Source organism: Artemia franciscana, unplaced genomic scaffold, assembly GCF_032884065.1.
Source record: "Artemia franciscana unplaced genomic scaffold, ASM3288406v1 Scaffold_3959, whole genome shotgun sequence".
In the NCBI taxonomy this organism is placed as follows: domain Eukaryota; kingdom Metazoa; phylum Arthropoda; class Branchiopoda; order Anostraca; family Artemiidae; genus Artemia; species Artemia franciscana.
Genome location: NW_027064513.1, coordinates 1 through 18,443, shown reverse-complemented (window position 1 = coordinate 18,443; position 18,443 = coordinate 1). Strand labels below are relative to the sequence as shown.

At 35.2% G+C, this 18,443-nt stretch overlaps 1 protein-coding gene across 1 annotated transcript; it reads right to left on the bottom strand.

The window, feature by feature from the left end:
* Window positions 1–427: 427 nt before the first annotated feature.
* Window positions 428–8,674, bottom strand: LOC136043253 (zinc finger protein 271-like). Its single transcript, XM_065728184.1, has 3 exons — window positions 8,509–8,674; window positions 4,499–4,639; window positions 428–2,534 (listed from the first exon to the last, which is right to left on the bottom strand). Exon 3 carries the CDS (start codon window positions 2,515–2,517, stop codon window positions 1,132–1,134), a length of 1,386 nt encoding a protein of 461 aa, XP_065584256.1. The 5' UTR covers window positions 2,518–2,534; window positions 4,499–4,639; window positions 8,509–8,674; the 3' UTR covers window positions 428–1,131.
* Between the last annotated feature and the right edge of the window lie 9,769 nt (window positions 8,675–18,443).

Genomic DNA, 18,443 nt, shown 5'->3' with positions numbered 1-18,443 from the left:
CTCCCTGAAGGGGATGATATAAATGAACTTAAATTAACAGCAGCAGCGAGAAATATGAAAACTAATGTAACACAAGAGGAAAAACTATATTAAAATAGCAGGTGCTTCCCACAGTTGACATCTCAACCCTCAACCACGCTACAAAACTCAAAGTTTGCTTCTTCATTATATAAAGAAAGATACTATGAACTTTTTACACCTATACGAAAGTAATATTTAATATTCAATGCTAGGAAATACGAGGTTTCGATTTGAATTATTTTACTTATTAAATAACTGCCTGTGCTTCAGAACAGTTTATATAGATATCACCTACAAGCAACTGTTGCTCCTTTTCAATAGATGCCTCTATAGGTATATATACCTATATATAGAGGTATATAGAGTATATATATATATATATATATATATATATATATATATATATATATATATATATATAGAGAGAGAGAGAGAGAGAGAATATATATAGGTATATGTATATATCTATAGAGTATATATATATAGGTATATGTATATATCTATATATATATAGAGGTATATAGGTACCTCTTTACGACGGGGACACAGGGAATGTTTGATTAGCAATCAGTAAGATTTGAGCAAAAAGTATTTAACTAATATTGTGACTTGTGTCTTAACTTAAGATTTGTCTTTGAGGCTATAAATGTAAAATGCAAATTATTGAACTGAAAAGAATTCCGCGAAATTGCAATACTTCTTTTCAGCGTTTAACTTGTACAGTTGAGACTAGTGTGTCAACTAAATATTTGCCTTTGTGGCTAAGTTTCTACCATTTACAAATTTAAAATATAAATACCACTTTTTTGAACTGAAAAGAAAACTACAAAATTGAAACATTCGGACGGTTCCTCATAGTTTGGCTCATTATAATTAACATCCATAGAAGCAATAAGCATTTAATAATAAAAAATTCATGGAAAATGTTAGTTTTTTCTTGCAAAAAAGCTGCTATTTTCGAAAATCTTGTTAATTTTTCGAGCACTCATAGTTTATTTTAGGTTCGACTTAAAGAATGCTCTCTCGTATAAATCACATCCACTCTTTGAGGCGTCTAACAATGACTTGATATAGAATTGGTTTCACAAAAACATCAATTTTAAACAGTTTTTAACCATTATGCCTTTTTTGGTGCATAGTCAAATGGCTAGATTGAGAAAAGCATTTGTAACACACATCACATTTAAACGGTTTTTCACCTGTGTGCGTTCTTTGGTGTTTAGTTAAGTTTCCAGATGAATAAAAGCACTTGTTACATGCATTACATTTAAACGGCTTTTTCCCTGTATGCAGGATTTGGTGTTGAACTAAGTTGCCAGATGAAGAAAAGGATTTGTTACATACACCACATTTAAACGGCTTTTCCCCTGTATGCAGGATTTGGTGTATAATCAAATAGCTTGATTGAGAAAAGGATTTGGTACATGTATCACATTTAAATGGTTTTTCACCAGTATGCACTTGTTGGTGTCGAATCAAAGTGCCAGAACTAGAAAAAAATTTGTTACATGCATCACACTGAAACGGTTTTTCACCTGTGTGCACTCTCTGGTGCCCATTTAAACTGCTTGATTGAGAAAAATATTTATTACATATATCACACTTATATGGTTTTTCACCGGTATGCACTCTTTGATGACTAATCAAACTGGCAGATTGAGAAAAGCATTTATTACACACATCACACTTAAATTGTTTTTCACCTGTGTGCACCCTCTGGTGCTGAATCAAAACGCTTGATACGGAAAAACATTTTTTACATGTGTCACACTGAAACGGTCTTTCACCTGTATGCACTCTTTTATGGGTTTTCAAACTGCTTGATGCAGAAAAGTATTTGTTACATATACCACATTTAAACGGTTTTTCACCTGTGTGCATTCTCTGGTGTTGAATTAAATTGCCAGCTGAAGTAAAACATTTGTTACATATATCACATTTGTATGAATTTTTCCCTGCATGTGTTCTTGGAAGTTTTCTATGCTTTTTACCGTAAAAGTGACTATTCAGATACGTTTTACGTTTCTCTAAGCCTTTCGCTTCAGAGTACGATTCGATTGAATTTGAGCAAGCCCTTGGAAACGGATTCTGAGAAACTTCTAGCGATGGATTCTCCTGTAGTTTTAATTCAGACTGGTTTGTTGAATAGTGACCTTTTCCAATTAGGTGTTGTTTCATGTCACCAATACATTCACATAAACAAATGGGGCATCGTCTCTTTTCTCCCATTTGGTGTTCCAAAAAATGAACAACAAAGTCTCTGTACTCATGAACTACTGCAGGGCAGGAATCACACTCTATCGGTGAAAGTTTTTCACAGCCAGTGTCAAAATGAAGATCCAGCATCAAAAATGATTTCTCTGTTTTCCCACAGGAGTCACAACGCCAGATGCCAGCAGTTAATTCTTCTATAGCCTTCTCTGTCAGCCTTTTCACGACAACAACTAATTTTGGACCTAAGAGTTCTGATTGAATTACACCATTAAAAGTGGCCATCGTAGAACTCGTTATCTCTGAAGTAAGAGAAAAAAAAATAACTAAAGGTAGCAAAACAATTATAAATAAAAAATGAACGCTTCGAAAGCATTACAGGATTTGGCCCTACATTGTCTGTCCTGTTTGTCAAATTTTAAACGATAATATATAATGCAGACTTTGTGGAATTCTAAATTAAAAGGAAACAAAGACACTTCTTACTAGTATTATGTCATAGAACTAGAATATAAGACTATATAACTAGAATATAATAATATAATATAATACTATACAACTAGAATATAAGACTAATATAATAACTAGAATATAAGAAAAACTCATTGCTGAGTGGGGCAAAAACAGACGTTGAACGGGAATTTATTTTTTTACATTTTAAATAAAAAATTTCTATTGACAATATGGTCCGTGTTTCATAATCGAACTCAGTTTAAATGTATACCATCAGCCCTTCCTACTTCCCCATCCCTGTTGGTATATAGTTCTAGGCTACACATCAAAACTTTACTAATTTTCTGTTTTTATCAAATTGCTGTTTTTTTCTCTATTTTATGAACTTTGGTATTTTATAGCTATTTTTATTACTGCTTTTACAAACATTTATTACTCATAAAAGCCTTGCTGTTTGGCATTCCAATGGACCCTACCACATGAATCTTATTTGGAGAAGTGGAATTTTGAACTTTTCAAAGAAAAGTGAAGGCCATATTAAACTTAACATCAGCAGATAAAAATACCTGTTAAAATTCAAACTCAAAACGACCAGAAATTACTATTAAAGAACAAATCAAGCCCAAAACGCACAGAAATTAAATAAACAATTATAGCAAAAACATAAAACAAGTACTAATATTAGTGAATAAATAAATCTTATTGATTAATGCTTAAATTGAATATACAAATAAACCTTAAAACAAAAAAAATTTTGTTATTGAAGCATAACTGAAACTCAATACGAAAAGAATTTAAACGTAGAATCAATACAAACAAACATACAATAGAAACTAAAATAAATGAATAAATAAAACTATATGTGTCTTGAACAGTCTTGGAAAGTACAAATAAAATCAAACTGAATATTTGATATATAATGATATTAATTGTTGGAGGATCATTAGCCAAGATTTTGATTCACTGTAATTTTTATTTTCATTTTAAATACTGTTATAACTGGAAATGAAAATATTGGTAATATAAATCGTTTTCAGTGAAGCGCTAGCGACGCAGTAGGCTGTAGGTTTTTACAGTTAAGGAAGGGGGCAGTATCCAAACTCTTGTTTGTAGTGAAGCTATATTTGTCTTGAACAGTCTTGAAAAGAAGTAATAAATTTCATAATCGACTTCAGTCTAAACCTATACCATCAGTCCTTCCTCCTTCACCCCTTCCCTGCTTGTAGTCCTAGGCTCCATATCAAAGTTTGCTAATTTTACTGTTCTTATCAAAATGCTGTTTTTTCTCTATTCTGTGAACTTTATTGTTTTTTTTCTATTCTGTGAACTTCTTTTATTACTGCTTTTTCAAACAGCCACTACTGATGAACCCTTTGCTGTTTGGTGTTTTAATGGGCCCTAACAGATGAATTTTATTCGGAGAAGTGGGATCATGTTTTGTGAAAAGGAGTCTGACTTCTTATACCTGAGAAATCAGTGGTAAAATTACAGACAGAGTTTTGTTATCTGGAAAAGTAGTTGAGTTAATGAATGGAAGTTTCTTAACTATTTCCTAAGTTAAAAAAAAAATCTCGATTTAAATTAAAATCGCAATGAGATGATCATACAGATTCAGAAAACTAATTAGCACTAGCACTATAAAAAAAACTCAACTTAATCAAAAATTTTAATGAAGCTACAGAGATTAAATATTCAAAATTTAAATTGCAAGTCTTGCAATTTCAATTTCGCTTTTTAATTGTGCTTTATTCAAGGCTTAAAAAATTAGTTTATACAAAAAAATTGTTAGGCTAATTATCCTTTTTATTTTTACCTTCATCATTGCTACTCCTTTCCTGGGAGTCAGAGGGGAATGCAGAATTACTGGATAAAATTCCAGCAGGTAGTTGATGGTCTGGAGAGCAATCCGAATCGGGTGTTTCGGTTTCAAGTGTTGTTAATGTATCTCCAACATCTACAACAACATAAAAATAAAAAACTTATGACAATCGAAGTCTCAGAATAATAATAATAATAATAATAATAAAAAAAAAAAAAACAAGAGCTAAGAGCTCATATGGCACTTGTGACGAGGCGAGAAGAGCTAAGAGCCAAGAGATCATATAGTATGAGCTCTAACAAAATTCTATGAATCAATAGATTGATTTAAAAAGGAAAATAAGAGGCTTAATGCCGGTCAAGATTTAAAATAAGAGCTCTGAGTCACAAAGTCCCTGTAAGTAAAGTCCCGTAAGTTATAAATACCTAATTTTTTCTAATTTTTCCTCTCCCTTTTGCCCCCCAGATGGTCGAATCTGGGAAAACGACTTTATCAAGTCAAATTGTGCAGCTCCCTGACACACCTACCAATTTTCATCGCCCTAGCACGTCCAGAAGCACCGAACTCGCAAAATCACTGAACCCCTCCCCCCAACTCCCCCAAAGAGAGCGAATCCAGTACGATTCTGTCAATCACGTATCAAGGACATTTGTTTATTCTATCCACCAAGCTTCATCCCGATTCCTACACTCCAAGTGTTTCTCCAAGATTTCCCCCTCCAAATCCCCACAATGTCAAAAGATCTGGTCGGGATTTGAAATAAGAGCTCTGAGACATGAATTCCTTCTAAAAATCAAATTTCATTACGATCCGATCATCTATTCGTAAGATATAAATACTCCAATTTTCATGTTTTCCAAGAATTCCGGTTCCCCCCTCCAACTCCCCCGAATGTCACAGGATCTAGTCGGAATTTGAAATAAGAACTTTAAAGCACAAGATCCTTCTAAATATCAAATTTCATTAAGATCTGGTCACCCTTTCGTAAGTTACAAATACCTCAATTTTCAATATTACCCCCCCCCCAATTCCACCAAAGAGAGCAGATCCGGTCCAGTTATGTCAGTCACGTATCTTAGACAGGTTTCTATTCTTCCCATCCAGTTTCATCCTGATCTCACCGCTTTAAGTATTTTCTAAGATTTCCGGTCCCCCCAACTGCCCCCCCCCCCAATTACGCTTGATCCGGTTGAGATTTAAAATAAGATATCGGAGTTACGAGGTCCTTCTAAATATGAAGTTTCATGAAGATCCGATCACTCCTTCGTAAGTTAAAAATACGTCATTTTTCTTATTTTTCAGAATTACCCCCCCCCCCGCTATTGAGCGGATTCGTTGCAATTATATAAATCACGTATGCAAGACTTCTGCTTATTTTTCCAACCAAGTTTCATCCCAATCCCTCCAATCTAAGCGTTTTCCATCATTTTAGGTTTCCCCACCCCAAACTTCCCCCAATGTCACCAGATCCGGTCAGGATTTAAAATAAGAGCTTGGAGACACGATATCCTTCTAAAAATCAAATTTCATGGAGATCCAATCACCCGTTCGTAAGTTAAAAATACCTCATTTTTTCTAATTTTTCAGAATTAACCCCCCCCCCCCACTACCCCAAAGAGAGCGGATCCGTTCTGGTTATGTCAATCATGTATCTAGGACTCGTGTTTTTTTCCACCAAGTTTCATCCCGATCCCTCCACTCTAAGTGTTTTCCAATTTTTAGGTTTCTCCCTCCCAACTCCCCCCCCCCCCAATGTCACCAGATCCGTTCGGGTTTAAAATAAGAGCTCTGAGCCACGATATCAGAAATACCCCCCCCCCCAACTACCCAAAAGAGAGCGGATCCGTTCCGTTTATGTCAATCATCTATCTAGGACTTGTGTTTATTTTTCCCACCATGTTTCATCCCGATCCCTCCACTCTAAGTGTTTTCCAAGTTTTAGGTTTCCCCCTCCCAACTCCCCGCCTCCATCACCAGATCCGGTCGGGATTTAAAATAAGAGCTCTAAGACACGATATCCTTCTAAACATCAAATTTCATTGAGATCCGATCACGCGTTCGTAAGTTGAAAATACCTCTTTTTTCTAATTTTTCAGAATTACTCCCCCCCCCCAACTACCCCAAAGAGAGCAAATCAGTTCCGATTATGTCAATCATGTATCTGGGACTTGCGCTTATTTTTCCCATCAAGTTTCATCCCGATCCCTCCACTCTAAGTGTTTTCCAAGATTTTAGGTTTCCCCCCTCCAACTCCCCCCAATGTCATCAGACCCAGTCGGGATTTAAAATAAGAGCTCTGAGACACAATATCATTCCAAACATCAAATTTCATTAAGATCCAATCACCCGCTCATAAGTTAAAAATACTTCATTTTTTCTATTTTTTCCGAATTAACCGGCCCCCACTCCCCCCCCCCCAGATGGTCAAATCGGGAAAACGACTATTTCTAATTTAATCTGGTCCGGTCCCTGATACGCTTGCCAAATTTCATCGTCCTAGCTTACCTGGAAGTGCCTAAAGTAGCAAAACCGGGACTTTAGGTTTTCCCCCTCCAACTCCCCCCAATGTCATCAGATCCGGTCGGAATTTAAAATAAGAGCTCTGAGACACAATATCATTCCAAACATCAAATTTCATTAAGATCCAATAACCCGCTGATAAGTTAAAAATACTTCATTTTTTCTATTTTTTTGCGAATTAACCGGGCCCCCACTCCCCCCCAGATGGTCAAATCGGGAAAATGACTATTTCTAATTTAATCTGGTCCGGTCCCTGATACGCTTGCCAAATTTCATCGTCCTAGCTTACCTGGAAGTGCCTAAAGTAGCAAAACCGGGACCGACAGACAGACCGACAGACCGACAGAATTGGCGACTGCTATATGTCACTTGGTTAATACCAAGTGCCATAAAAAAAAAAAAATCAAATATCTGGAATCATTTGAAGTTCATATACACTTTAACTAATGAACTGATAAATATATATATGAACTGAGTATACGGATTCATAATAAAAATAAATGAATAGTTATCTACAATTTTACTGTTAATTTAATACAGATAAATACCTTTTATTGCTGATCAATAGTCCTAGGCAAGCTGGTCAAAGTATAAGAGGTCAGTTTATTTCGTAAACAAATTCTTTGGTGTCAGACATTATTCTAAATTTTTGCGGCACAACGTAGAAAAAAACTGGCTCGAGTTTTAAGGCAAGAGAGAGAAGCATAAAGAACAACTTGTAATGATGCCTAGGCTATTTTAAAAATGGATTTTTAACCAAAAAGTTTTATTGCAAGTGTGTTTTTGCTTATCATTTTTTTTTGCTGAAGACGGCCCTTAGATATAGGGCCGAAATATTCAAATAGGTTTTGTTCATTCACTGTCTTGGGAAAACAAAGTCTTCATTATTCTCTCTTCTGTATTTGTACAATCTTTTTTTTTTACCCTGGACGGAGTCTGGGGCGGTAGATGCCTTAGGAATCATTAAATAGTTCAAGCTTTAGATTTTCAAAAATATCTCTCTACTAGAAAAAAAAAACCTTTCATCCATTTTCGGACCATAACAACCCATTTTCAGATTTTTTTTCAAAATTATAATCTATCATCTTAAAATCAGGACTGTAAAAGGTTTGTATCTTAATTTAAAACAAGAAAAAAAAATATTAGTTTAAGAACTTATTTTAATTTTGAATACAGCTTTTTTAATATTTTTTTTTATTAAGAAAAAACATAATTTAAAAAATTTATAAACGGTATAATTTAAGTTATATTGTTTAAATTTCTGAAAAACAATATTCACCATTTTGAAAATCTTCCTTATAGACCGCAATCCCGGTTAAGTCAACACCATCACATTGCCATTAGATAAAAGGAAATTTTCATCTTTAAGATAAGTCTAAAGTCCTTTTATTTATTACACTTGCCTTAGTTTTTAAAACAAAGCGCAATTTGATTTATTTGATTCTAAAAAAAAAAACAAAAAAAAAAAACTGTAAGACATGTACCTTTATTGTCCGAACATGTAGCTCCCAATTCCTGGGTGTCGGCTTCAAGTTTACATGGTTCTACAATGCCAGGAAGAGGAGTCAGAGGAGCATCTTCAAGTTTAGGGGACAACAAATGATTTGAAATGTCAAATAACTCCTCACATTCGTTTCGTGAAGCATATTAGTCCTCTAGAACGAAATACAAATAATAGAGACATACAGCCACAATTAATAGTAAGGCTTACAAAACAAAGGCTTACATCCCTTGTTTGAGAGGACGCGGGTTCGAATCCCGGTGTAACCAATTCTTCAGTTTGGGAAGGGGGTCAGTGGCGTGACTCTGTAAGCTTAGCCAGAGTTGACCCAGCTCTAAATGGGTACCTGGAGAAATCTGGGGAAAGTAAACAGGAAGGGTGTGCGAAAGCAAAGGATGGCTGGCCCCCAACCCCCCATTGCACTTCCTGGCTGAAGGGCCAAGAAACGGAGATCAGCACCGCCGGTACGGACTGTAAAGTCTAATGCCGTATCCTTTACCTTTTTTACCTTACCTTACAAAACAAATCAGTAAAATATCTGCGCTAAGCACCCTTATTTGACAGTCTCACATTTTTTTTTCAACTAGCTGAGAACACAAACAAAACCTTTGGGTTTAACATTTAATGGAAGGTGAATGTTGAAGTTTTTCTCACATTTATGTAGTTTAAAGAACAAGGTAAACAAATTTAAGACTAGGTAAGGATCCTTTCATTCTGCATATTTACACCAATTTTTCAGACTTGGTATTTCACTTCGATGAGGTTATTGATGGTGATATTAGCCTGTTACATCTAATACTAGAAAAAATAGCTACTGAGGAAGCCACTGAAGTCTTGTGCATACAATGTTCCAAGAAAATATATTTGCTATTTGTCCAAACGTGGTAATGATTTATATTTTAAGGAAGTGTATAAGAATTACAGTATTTTGTAAAAAAATGACCTTTGGTGATAAAAGCAAAATACTATAGATATATATTTAGGGGAACCATTGCAAATCTTGGAGATTATTAAGATTTTTATTGACCTGGACAATAGCGCCCAGACTATGAGGACATGAGGACAGTGTCTTTAATTGGATGTAAGATTGGTTTGAGAACATAAACTATAGTGTTTCGTCATGAACACCTGTAGTAGCTGATGATGGATTGTTCTGTAAATTGATGACAGACGAGAATGATCTTTCAGCTTAACAGTATCTATCCTGGAATTATCTGAATGGGTAAGATACATGATTGTTGGGAAGATTTTTTTATTCCTGTTTTGTTTTAGGGATTTCTTTCTTTAATAAACTTATGTTTAAAATCAGGTCTTTATCATATATTTTTAATGTAGGAATGTGATTCTACTGGTAAAAGGAGGTAACACGATTTTTTTTTTCTTTTTAAAGGGATATTTCTTCTACTAACTATTACAAAGATAATAGAAAAGTTCTTTTAGATAATGCTCACTAAGGTATGGCAATTTTTTGTCAATTAAGTACCGTGGGAGCATTAAAACATAACTCAAAGAGATTTAATGTCAGATGTCAGAAAAACTGGGAGGGTATAGCCCCCCCCCCCCATATAGGCATAGAGCCACCACTGCTGTACAATGCAACATACTGAAGAAAAGATGAGGTACAATAAGTTGAAATTAAATCACATTTAATCTTGTTTTGCGACGTAAGAAAAAACAACAAACTACCTGTCCATGTGATCATAACATTTTAATATAAATATTCGTAGTCAGAAACTATAATGTTTTGTTAATGCTCGTTATTTTGGATTTATTTACAGAATTTATTTACAGAATGTGTAAGAGGTGAATCAGATTGGTATTATGGGATCACCTGAGCTTATATTCCCACGTAATATGACTTAAAATGTAGTTTTTGTATTACATTAAATAAAAAAAACAAGTTTTTTTAAACTGAAAGCAAGGAGCGATATTGAAACTTAAAAAGAATAGAAATTACTCCGTATATGAAAGGGATTGTTCCCTCCTCAAAGCCCCGCTCTTTGCGCTAAAGTTTGACTCTTTCTCTCATATCTACTTTTTTAAAAAAGTGAAAAAATTTAGCGTAAAGAGCGGGGCGTTGAGGAGGGAACAGCCCCTTGCATATACGGAGTAATTTCTGTTCGTTTTAAGTTTTAATGTCGCTCCTTACTTTCAGTAAAAAAAAAATTGTTTTTTTATTTAATTTCTGAACGTTTTTGAATTAATGCATGTTTTGATTTTGGCTCTCCACACATAAATTCTTAAAACGAAATTTCCCCTTTTTTGGCTAAATGGCTTTTTCTTAGTCTTGATCGGACGATTTTGAGAGAAAGGAGTGGGGGAGGAGGCTTAGTTGCCCTTCAATCTTTTGGTTACTTAAAAAGGCAACTAGAACTTTTAATTTTTTACGAACGTTTTTATTGATAAAAAATATACGTAACTTCTGAATTAACTTTCGTAACGAACATCTATATTCGTATATTTTTATTATGTATATTAGGGGGTTTGCCCCCTCTTTAATACTTTGCTCTTTACACTAAAGCTTAAATTTTGTCCCTATTCTTTAAGAATGACACCTGAATCAAAAAGGCCGTTGAAGAAATAGCTGAAATATCTAACAAGAGCTAAGAGCTCATATGTCACTTGTGACGAGGTCGGAAGAGCTAAGAGCTCATATGGTATGAGCTCTAGCAGAATTTTAAGAATCAATAGATTGCTTTAAAAGGAAAATCAGAGGCTTAATGCCAGTCGGGATTTAAAATAAGAGCTCTGAGTCACGAATCCTTCTGAATATCAAAATTCATTAAGATCCGATCCCCCACTCGCAATTTAAAAATACCTCAATTTTTCTAATTTTTCCTCTCCCTTCAGCCCCCCTGATGTTCGAATCAGGGAAAACTACTTTATCAAGTCAATTTGTGCAGCTCCCTGACACGCTTACCAATTTTCATCGTCCTAGCACGTCCAGAAGCACCAAACTCGCCAAAGTACTGGACCCCGCCACCGAACTCCACCAATGAGAGCGGATCCAGTCCGGTTACATCAATTACGTATCTACGACATTTATAAGCGTTTTCGAAGATTTCTCGTCCCCCAACTCCCCCTCCCCCAATGTCAAAAGATCTGGTCGGGATATGAAATAAGAGCTCTGAGACATGAGTTCTTTCTAAATATCCAATTTCTTTAAGATCCGGTCACCCGTACTTAAGCTAAAAATACCTCAATTTTTCTGATATTTCAAAATTAGCAACCCCCGGCTCCCTCAAAGAGAACGGATCCATACCAATTATGTCAATCTCGTATCTATAACTGTTGCTTATTCCTCCCATCAAGTTTCATCCCGATCTCTCCAGTCTAAGGGTTTTCCAAGATTTCCGGTTTCCAAGATTTCTGTTTCCCCCCTCCAACCCTCTATCTCCCAGGATCCGATTCGAATTGAAAATTGGGCATCTGAGACATAAAATTCTTCTATATATAAAATTCTATTAGTATTTGATCACACATTCGTAAGACACCTCGATTTTCACGTTTTCCAAGAATTCCAATTTCCCCCTCAAACTCCCTTCAGTGTCACCTGATCTGGTCGAGATTTGAAATGAGAGTTCTAAAGCACAAGATCCTTCTAGATATAAAATTTCATCAAGATCTGATTACCCGTTCGTAAGTTATAAATACCTCATTTTTTCTAATTTTTCGAATTACTCCGCCCCCCTCCCCACTCCACCAAAGAGAGCGGATTTGGTCCGGTTATGTCAGTCACCTATCTTGGACTTTGGCTTATTCTTTCCACCAGGTTTCATCCTGATCTCTCCGCTTTAAACGTTTTCCAAGATTTCCAGTCTCCCCCCCCCATGACACTGGATCCGGTCGTGATTTAAAATCAGGGATCTGAGTTTTGAGATCCAAGGTTCTAAATATGAAATTTCATTAAGATACGACCACTCTTTCGTAAGTCAAATATACCTCATTTTTCCTAATTTTTTAGATTTAACCCTCCCCCCAACTCCCCAAAAGAGAGCAGATCCGTTTTGGTTATGGCAATCCCGTGTCTAGGACTTGTGCTTATTTTTCCCACAAAGTTTCATCCCGATCCCTCGACTCCAAGCGTTTTCCAAGATTTATAGGTTCCCCTCCCCCAACTTCCCCTTCACCGGATCCGATCGGGATTTAAGATAAGAGCTCTGACACACGATATCATTCTGAACATCAAATTTCATTAAGATCCGATCACTCCTTCGTCAGTTAAAAATACCTCATTTTTTTATTTTTCAGGATTAACCATCCTCCCCCGATTCCCCTGAAGAGAGCAGATCTGTTCTGGTTATTTCAATTAAGTATCTTGGACTTACGATTATTTTTACCACCAAGTTTCATCCCGATCACTCCACTCTAAGCGTTTTTCAAGATTTTCGGTCCTTCCCCCTGAACTTCCCCCAATGTCACAGGATCCGGTCTGGATTTAAAATAAGATTTCTGAGGCACGATATCCTTCTAAAAATCAAATTTCATTTGGATCCTATCACTCCTTCGTAAGTTAAATATATCTCATTTTTCAAATTTTTCAGAATCACCCCCCCCCCCGAAGAGAGCGGATCTGTTCCGGTTATATCAATCACGTATATAGGACTTTTGCTTTTTTTACTACCAAGTTTCATACCAATACCTCCACTCTAAGCGTTTTCCAAGATTTTAGGTCCCCCCTGAACTCCCCACAATGTCCACGGATCCGGTCAGGATTTAAAATAAGAGCTCTGAGGCACGATATCCTTCCAAAAATTAAATTTCACTAAGATCCGATCACTCTTTTGTAAGTTAAAAATACCTAAGGTTTTCTAATTTTCAAAATTAACCTCCCCCTTCCAACTCCCCCAAAGAGAGCAGATCTGTTCCGGTTATATCATTCACGTATATAGGACTTTTGCTTATTTTCCCCACCAAGTTTCATCCCGATCCCTTAACTCCAAGTGTTTTCCGAGATTTTAGGTTCCCCCCTCAATTCCCCCAATGTCACCGAATCCAGTCGGGATTTTAAATGAAAGCTCTGAGACACGATATTCTTCGAAACTTAAAATTTCATTAAGATCCTGTCACTCCTTCGTAAGTTAAAAATATCTAGTTTTTTTTCTAATTTTCAGAATTAACCCCCCCCCCCCCGACTCCCCCAAACAGAGCAGATCCATTCCAGTTACGTCAATCACGTATTTAGGCCTTCTGTTTATTTTTCCCACCAAGTTTCATCCCGATCCCTCCATTCTAAGCGTTTTCCAAGATTTTAGGTCCCCCTCCCCCCAAATCTCCCAATGTCACCAGATCTGGTCGGGATTTAAAATAAGAGCACTGAGACACGATGTCCTTCCAAACATCAAATTTATCCCATCACCCGTTCGTAAGTTTAAAAAAATTCATTTTTTCTATTTTTTTCCGAATTAACCGACCCCTCCCCCAGATGGTCAAATCGCAAAAAAGACTATTTCTAATTTAATCTGGTCCGGTCCCTGATACGCCTGCCAAATTTCATCGTCCTAGCTTACCTGGAAGTACCTAAAGTAGCAAAACCGGGACAGACAGACTGACCGAATTTGCAATCGCTATATGTCACTTGGTTAATACCAAGTGCCATAAAAATACTTTAGCGTAAAGAGCCGGTATTTAGAAGGAGAGGAACCCTTCATATGCGTAATAATTTCCTTTCGTTTTGTTTTAATGCTGCTCCTTACTTTCAGTTGAAAAAACTTTTTACATATTTATCTTTTCATTGTTTTTTGTTTTAAATAATAATAGAAAAGCCTGCGTCCCCTTCATGGAAATTCTCTTATCCCATGACAAATTCCTCCATGGAAAGATCCTCCCACATAACCCCCTCCCTATCCAAGAAAAAAATTCCTCTGAAAACGTCTGTAAACTTTCCAATAACAATTACTATATGGAAACACTGGTCAAAATTTGTAACTTGTAACCCCTCCCCTGGGGTCTGTGAGGGAGTAAGTAGTCCCCAAAGACATAGTTCTTAGGTTTTTCGACTATGCTGAACAAAATGGTTATCTCAGAATCTTGACCCGTTGACTTTGGGAAAAAATGAGCGTCGGAGGGGGTGTAGGTGCCCTCCAATTTTTTTGGTCACTTAAAAAGGGCACTGGAATTTTAAGTTTCCATTGGAATGAGCCCTCTCGCAACATTCTAGGACCGCTGGGTGGATACGATCACCCCTGAAAAACAAAACAAAAAAACAAACATATAACCACGAACCCGTGGTCAGTCTTCTGGCAAAAAATACGAAATTCAACATTTTTGTAGATAGGAGCTTGAAAATTCTATACTAGGGTTCTCTGATACGCTGAATTCGATGGTGTGATTTTCGTTAAGATTCTATGACTTTCAGAGGGTATTTCTCCCTATTTTCCAAAATAAGGAGAATTTTCTCAGGCTCGTAATTTTTGATAAGTAAGACTAAATATGATGAAACTTATATATTTAAAATCAGCATAAAAATCTAATTCTTTTGATGTATCTATTAGTATCAAAATCTCATTTTTTTAACTTTCGTTTACTATTGAGCCGGATCGCTCCTTACTACGGTTCGTTACCACGAACGGTTTGATCTCAGTATCTATTACACTGTTGGCAATGATTTTGTATGGACATTTACTGTTATGAGTAGCTAAGGGGAGTTAGTCAAGCTTCTTCAACTTTTTTCTCATACTCTACTTTTTGTCTTTTTTTTCATCGACTTGTTCTTCTAATATTCTTAGATATTTGGTCCCATACTGGTAATAGCCTTTTGGGCATTTATAATTGATTTTTTATTGTACAAATCATTTTATGATTTATAATTGATTATAATTGGAGCATCACTGGGAATTTGTAATAAATTTTGTTGTACAAATCGTTTTATAATTTACAATTGGGGCATTATTGGGTATTTATAATTGATCTTTTATTGTAAAAATCATTTTCTAATTTATAATTGATTATAATTGGGGCATTATTGGGCATTTATATTTGATCTTTTATTGTACAAACCATTTTATAATTTATATTTGATTATAATTGGGGTATTATTGGGCATTTATAATGGATTTTTTTTTGCAAATCATTTTACAATTTATAATTGATTATAACTGGGGCATTATTGGGCATTTATAATTGATTATTAGTTGGGCAGTTATAATTGATTTTTTAGTGAACAAATCATTTTATAGTTTATAAGTGATAATAATTGGGGCATTAATGGGCATTTATGATTGATTTTTTTTTGTAAGAATCATGTCTTGTTATTATTAAATTATCATATTGAAGGACCATGAAATACCAGTTTCAGGAATCACTTTGCAACTTATTCAGTGTTCTGAAACAAGAACAATTTTCGGTTTTCCAGAAGCAAGAACAATTTTCTTAGTTAATTTGAGTATTATAAATTTTAGTAGATAACTTCGAAGACCACACTGCCTTTCCATGACGAAAGTAAAACAGTTCAAAATAGGGATGATACCTTTTTATTGACAGTGAAATATAAAATTATTTAACTGGATATTTCGAACACATATACAGTGTTCATCATCAGCAGTAAAACTCTGATTACTTACTGCTGATGATGAACACTGTATATGTGTTCGAAATATCCAGTTAAATAATTTTATATTTCACTGTCAATAAAAAGGTATCATCCCTATTTTGAACTGTTTTACTTTTATAAATTTTAGATTTCTGATATTTGATAAGAGGTTGATAAGAACCAAACAGGGTATGAGTAATTCAGTGAGTGTTCAGCATACAACAAATGAATCGATTTCAAACGATCATAAACGGTATTTTAATGCTAAACCTTTGAAGCTGAGAAAAATATTCCACCAGCAACCCAGCAGACTAAATCGTATTAGATTTCAAAATTAAATAAAAAAAACTAGTTTTTTTTAACTGAAAGTAAGGAGCGACATTAAAACTTAAAACGAACAGAAATTACTCCGTGTAAGAAATGGGCTGTTCCATTCTCAACGCCCCACTCTTTACGCTAAAATTTGACTCTTTCTCTCAATTCTACTTTATTCAACAGCAAAAAACTTTAGCTTTGTTGTCTAAAACTGACACTACTTTACTTTTAGTAGTATTTACAGTCACACTCGCAATCAAAGTTGAGGTACTAATAGTATTAGTCACAGTCAAAAGCAGTTGCAGTCACGAGTTGTCTCGTTCACCGTAAGTGGTCCTTTTTGCAGTTACAAATAGCCACAAATGCAGGCACAGTAGTAGTAGCAATAGTTGCCGTGAAAGTATCAAGTTATTAAGCTTAGCCAATCCTATGATATTCCTTTTTGATATTACCTATGATATTCCTTTTTGATATTCCTATATACCTTCTGATATACCTTATATACCTTTGATATACCTTTTTGATATTCCTATGATATTACCTTTTTGATAACGTGGATGCACATAGTGGACACATTAAAAGTCTCAAGTAGGGGTAGTCAAATTCACATTCAAACATACAAGTAGCGCCAAGAAGTCAGCCGGAAGGAGTCGCATTTGCAGCCAAAGTAGTAATAGCAACAGTGGTCCTGGAAGTTTAGCTTCACTCCTATATAGTCACCTTAGCTGATACAAAATAACTGAAGTCCCAGTCATAAGTAGTCGCACTTACAAGTGGTCCCAAGTAGCCAGCTTTATAGTGGCTAATAGCTGCAATTATAGAAGCAGTAATAGATAGTAATCTATTACTAGATAGTAATATTAGTATATAGTAATATTAATAGATAGTAATAGAAGCAGTAATAGAGTAATTATAGAAGCAAATTATAGAAGCTAATAATAGTGACCTTGGTAGGATGAAGTTAATACCTTTAGATATACTCCTAAGATATTACAAGTATACCCATTTGATAACCTTGATGCAAGTTGTCTTCTGATTCAGTATAACCTCCCCCTCAACATTCCATAAAGTTTTGTCTCACTCTCCCCATCCTTTTCTTGACACATGTTGAATTGATGATGAATTCTATGTGTAAACACCAAGCACATTGCATAATTTCAAAACCTTTTCTCAAAAGTAAGTGCCTATTTCATTGTTTTGACCAGTGTTAAGGTGGTTGTAAAAGGACAGGCAGAACCCTTTGCCCTTCAAGCACTGTTCAAACTGTGCTGAAAGTTTTAACTTAACATTCTCAAACCTCAGCCATTACTCAGACGTTGCAATTAGCTCTACTAAAAATCAGCATTAGCATAGTGTTTGGATGTTGTAGAACATCCCCTCAATGTTTCTTGAAGTAGTCACAATTAAATGCAGGGGCATTCCTATGGTTGGTGGTGCTGGGAAAAAATTAATTACAGTAAGTATAAGCATACAGTAAATATTGGCACAAATATAAAGAGCCAAATCAAAGTAAAAAATTGAATCAAAGTGGAAAATTACTCAGCCCCAGCCCCTGGACAGTTACCCTGGGTGCTCCCCTCCCCCTAGGAAACTCTTTTTAGATATAATAGGAATTGTACCAGTCACTTTCACTCAGTCATTTTCTTTATCATTTTGTAGTTTAATATATTCATTAGCTAAAAAATGCACTTTTTCCTCTGTGTTCACACTTTAGACTTCTGCTCATTATTTCTCTTCTACTAGTTGAACATCACTGAATTTGATTTTATGCAAGTCAAATTTTTATAGGGCAAGTTTTGTCCAGGCCAACTTTTCAAATTTTGAGTTTCATGTGGTTGCTATCTGTATGGGATACAATTTGTGTAGTATAAATTTTTTGCGGCAAAATTTCCTGTTTTGGATTTACTAGAGTTACTTATTTTGTTTGGCTATTCTATTTTTACAAACCATATAAATCAGGATAATAATTACTCCAGAATTTTGATATTACAATTGAAAATGGATTTATAAATGTAATAATTGCAAAATTGCCAAGAACAGGGGAAAAGTCCAGTCCTAAGCTATTCCAGAAA

What these genes read in the sequence shown, in the direction of transcription:
- LOC136043253 (XM_065728184.1), bottom strand. Translation starts at nt 2,517, where the DNA reads ATGGCCACTTTTAATGGTGTAATTCAATCAGAACTCTTAGGTCCAAAA.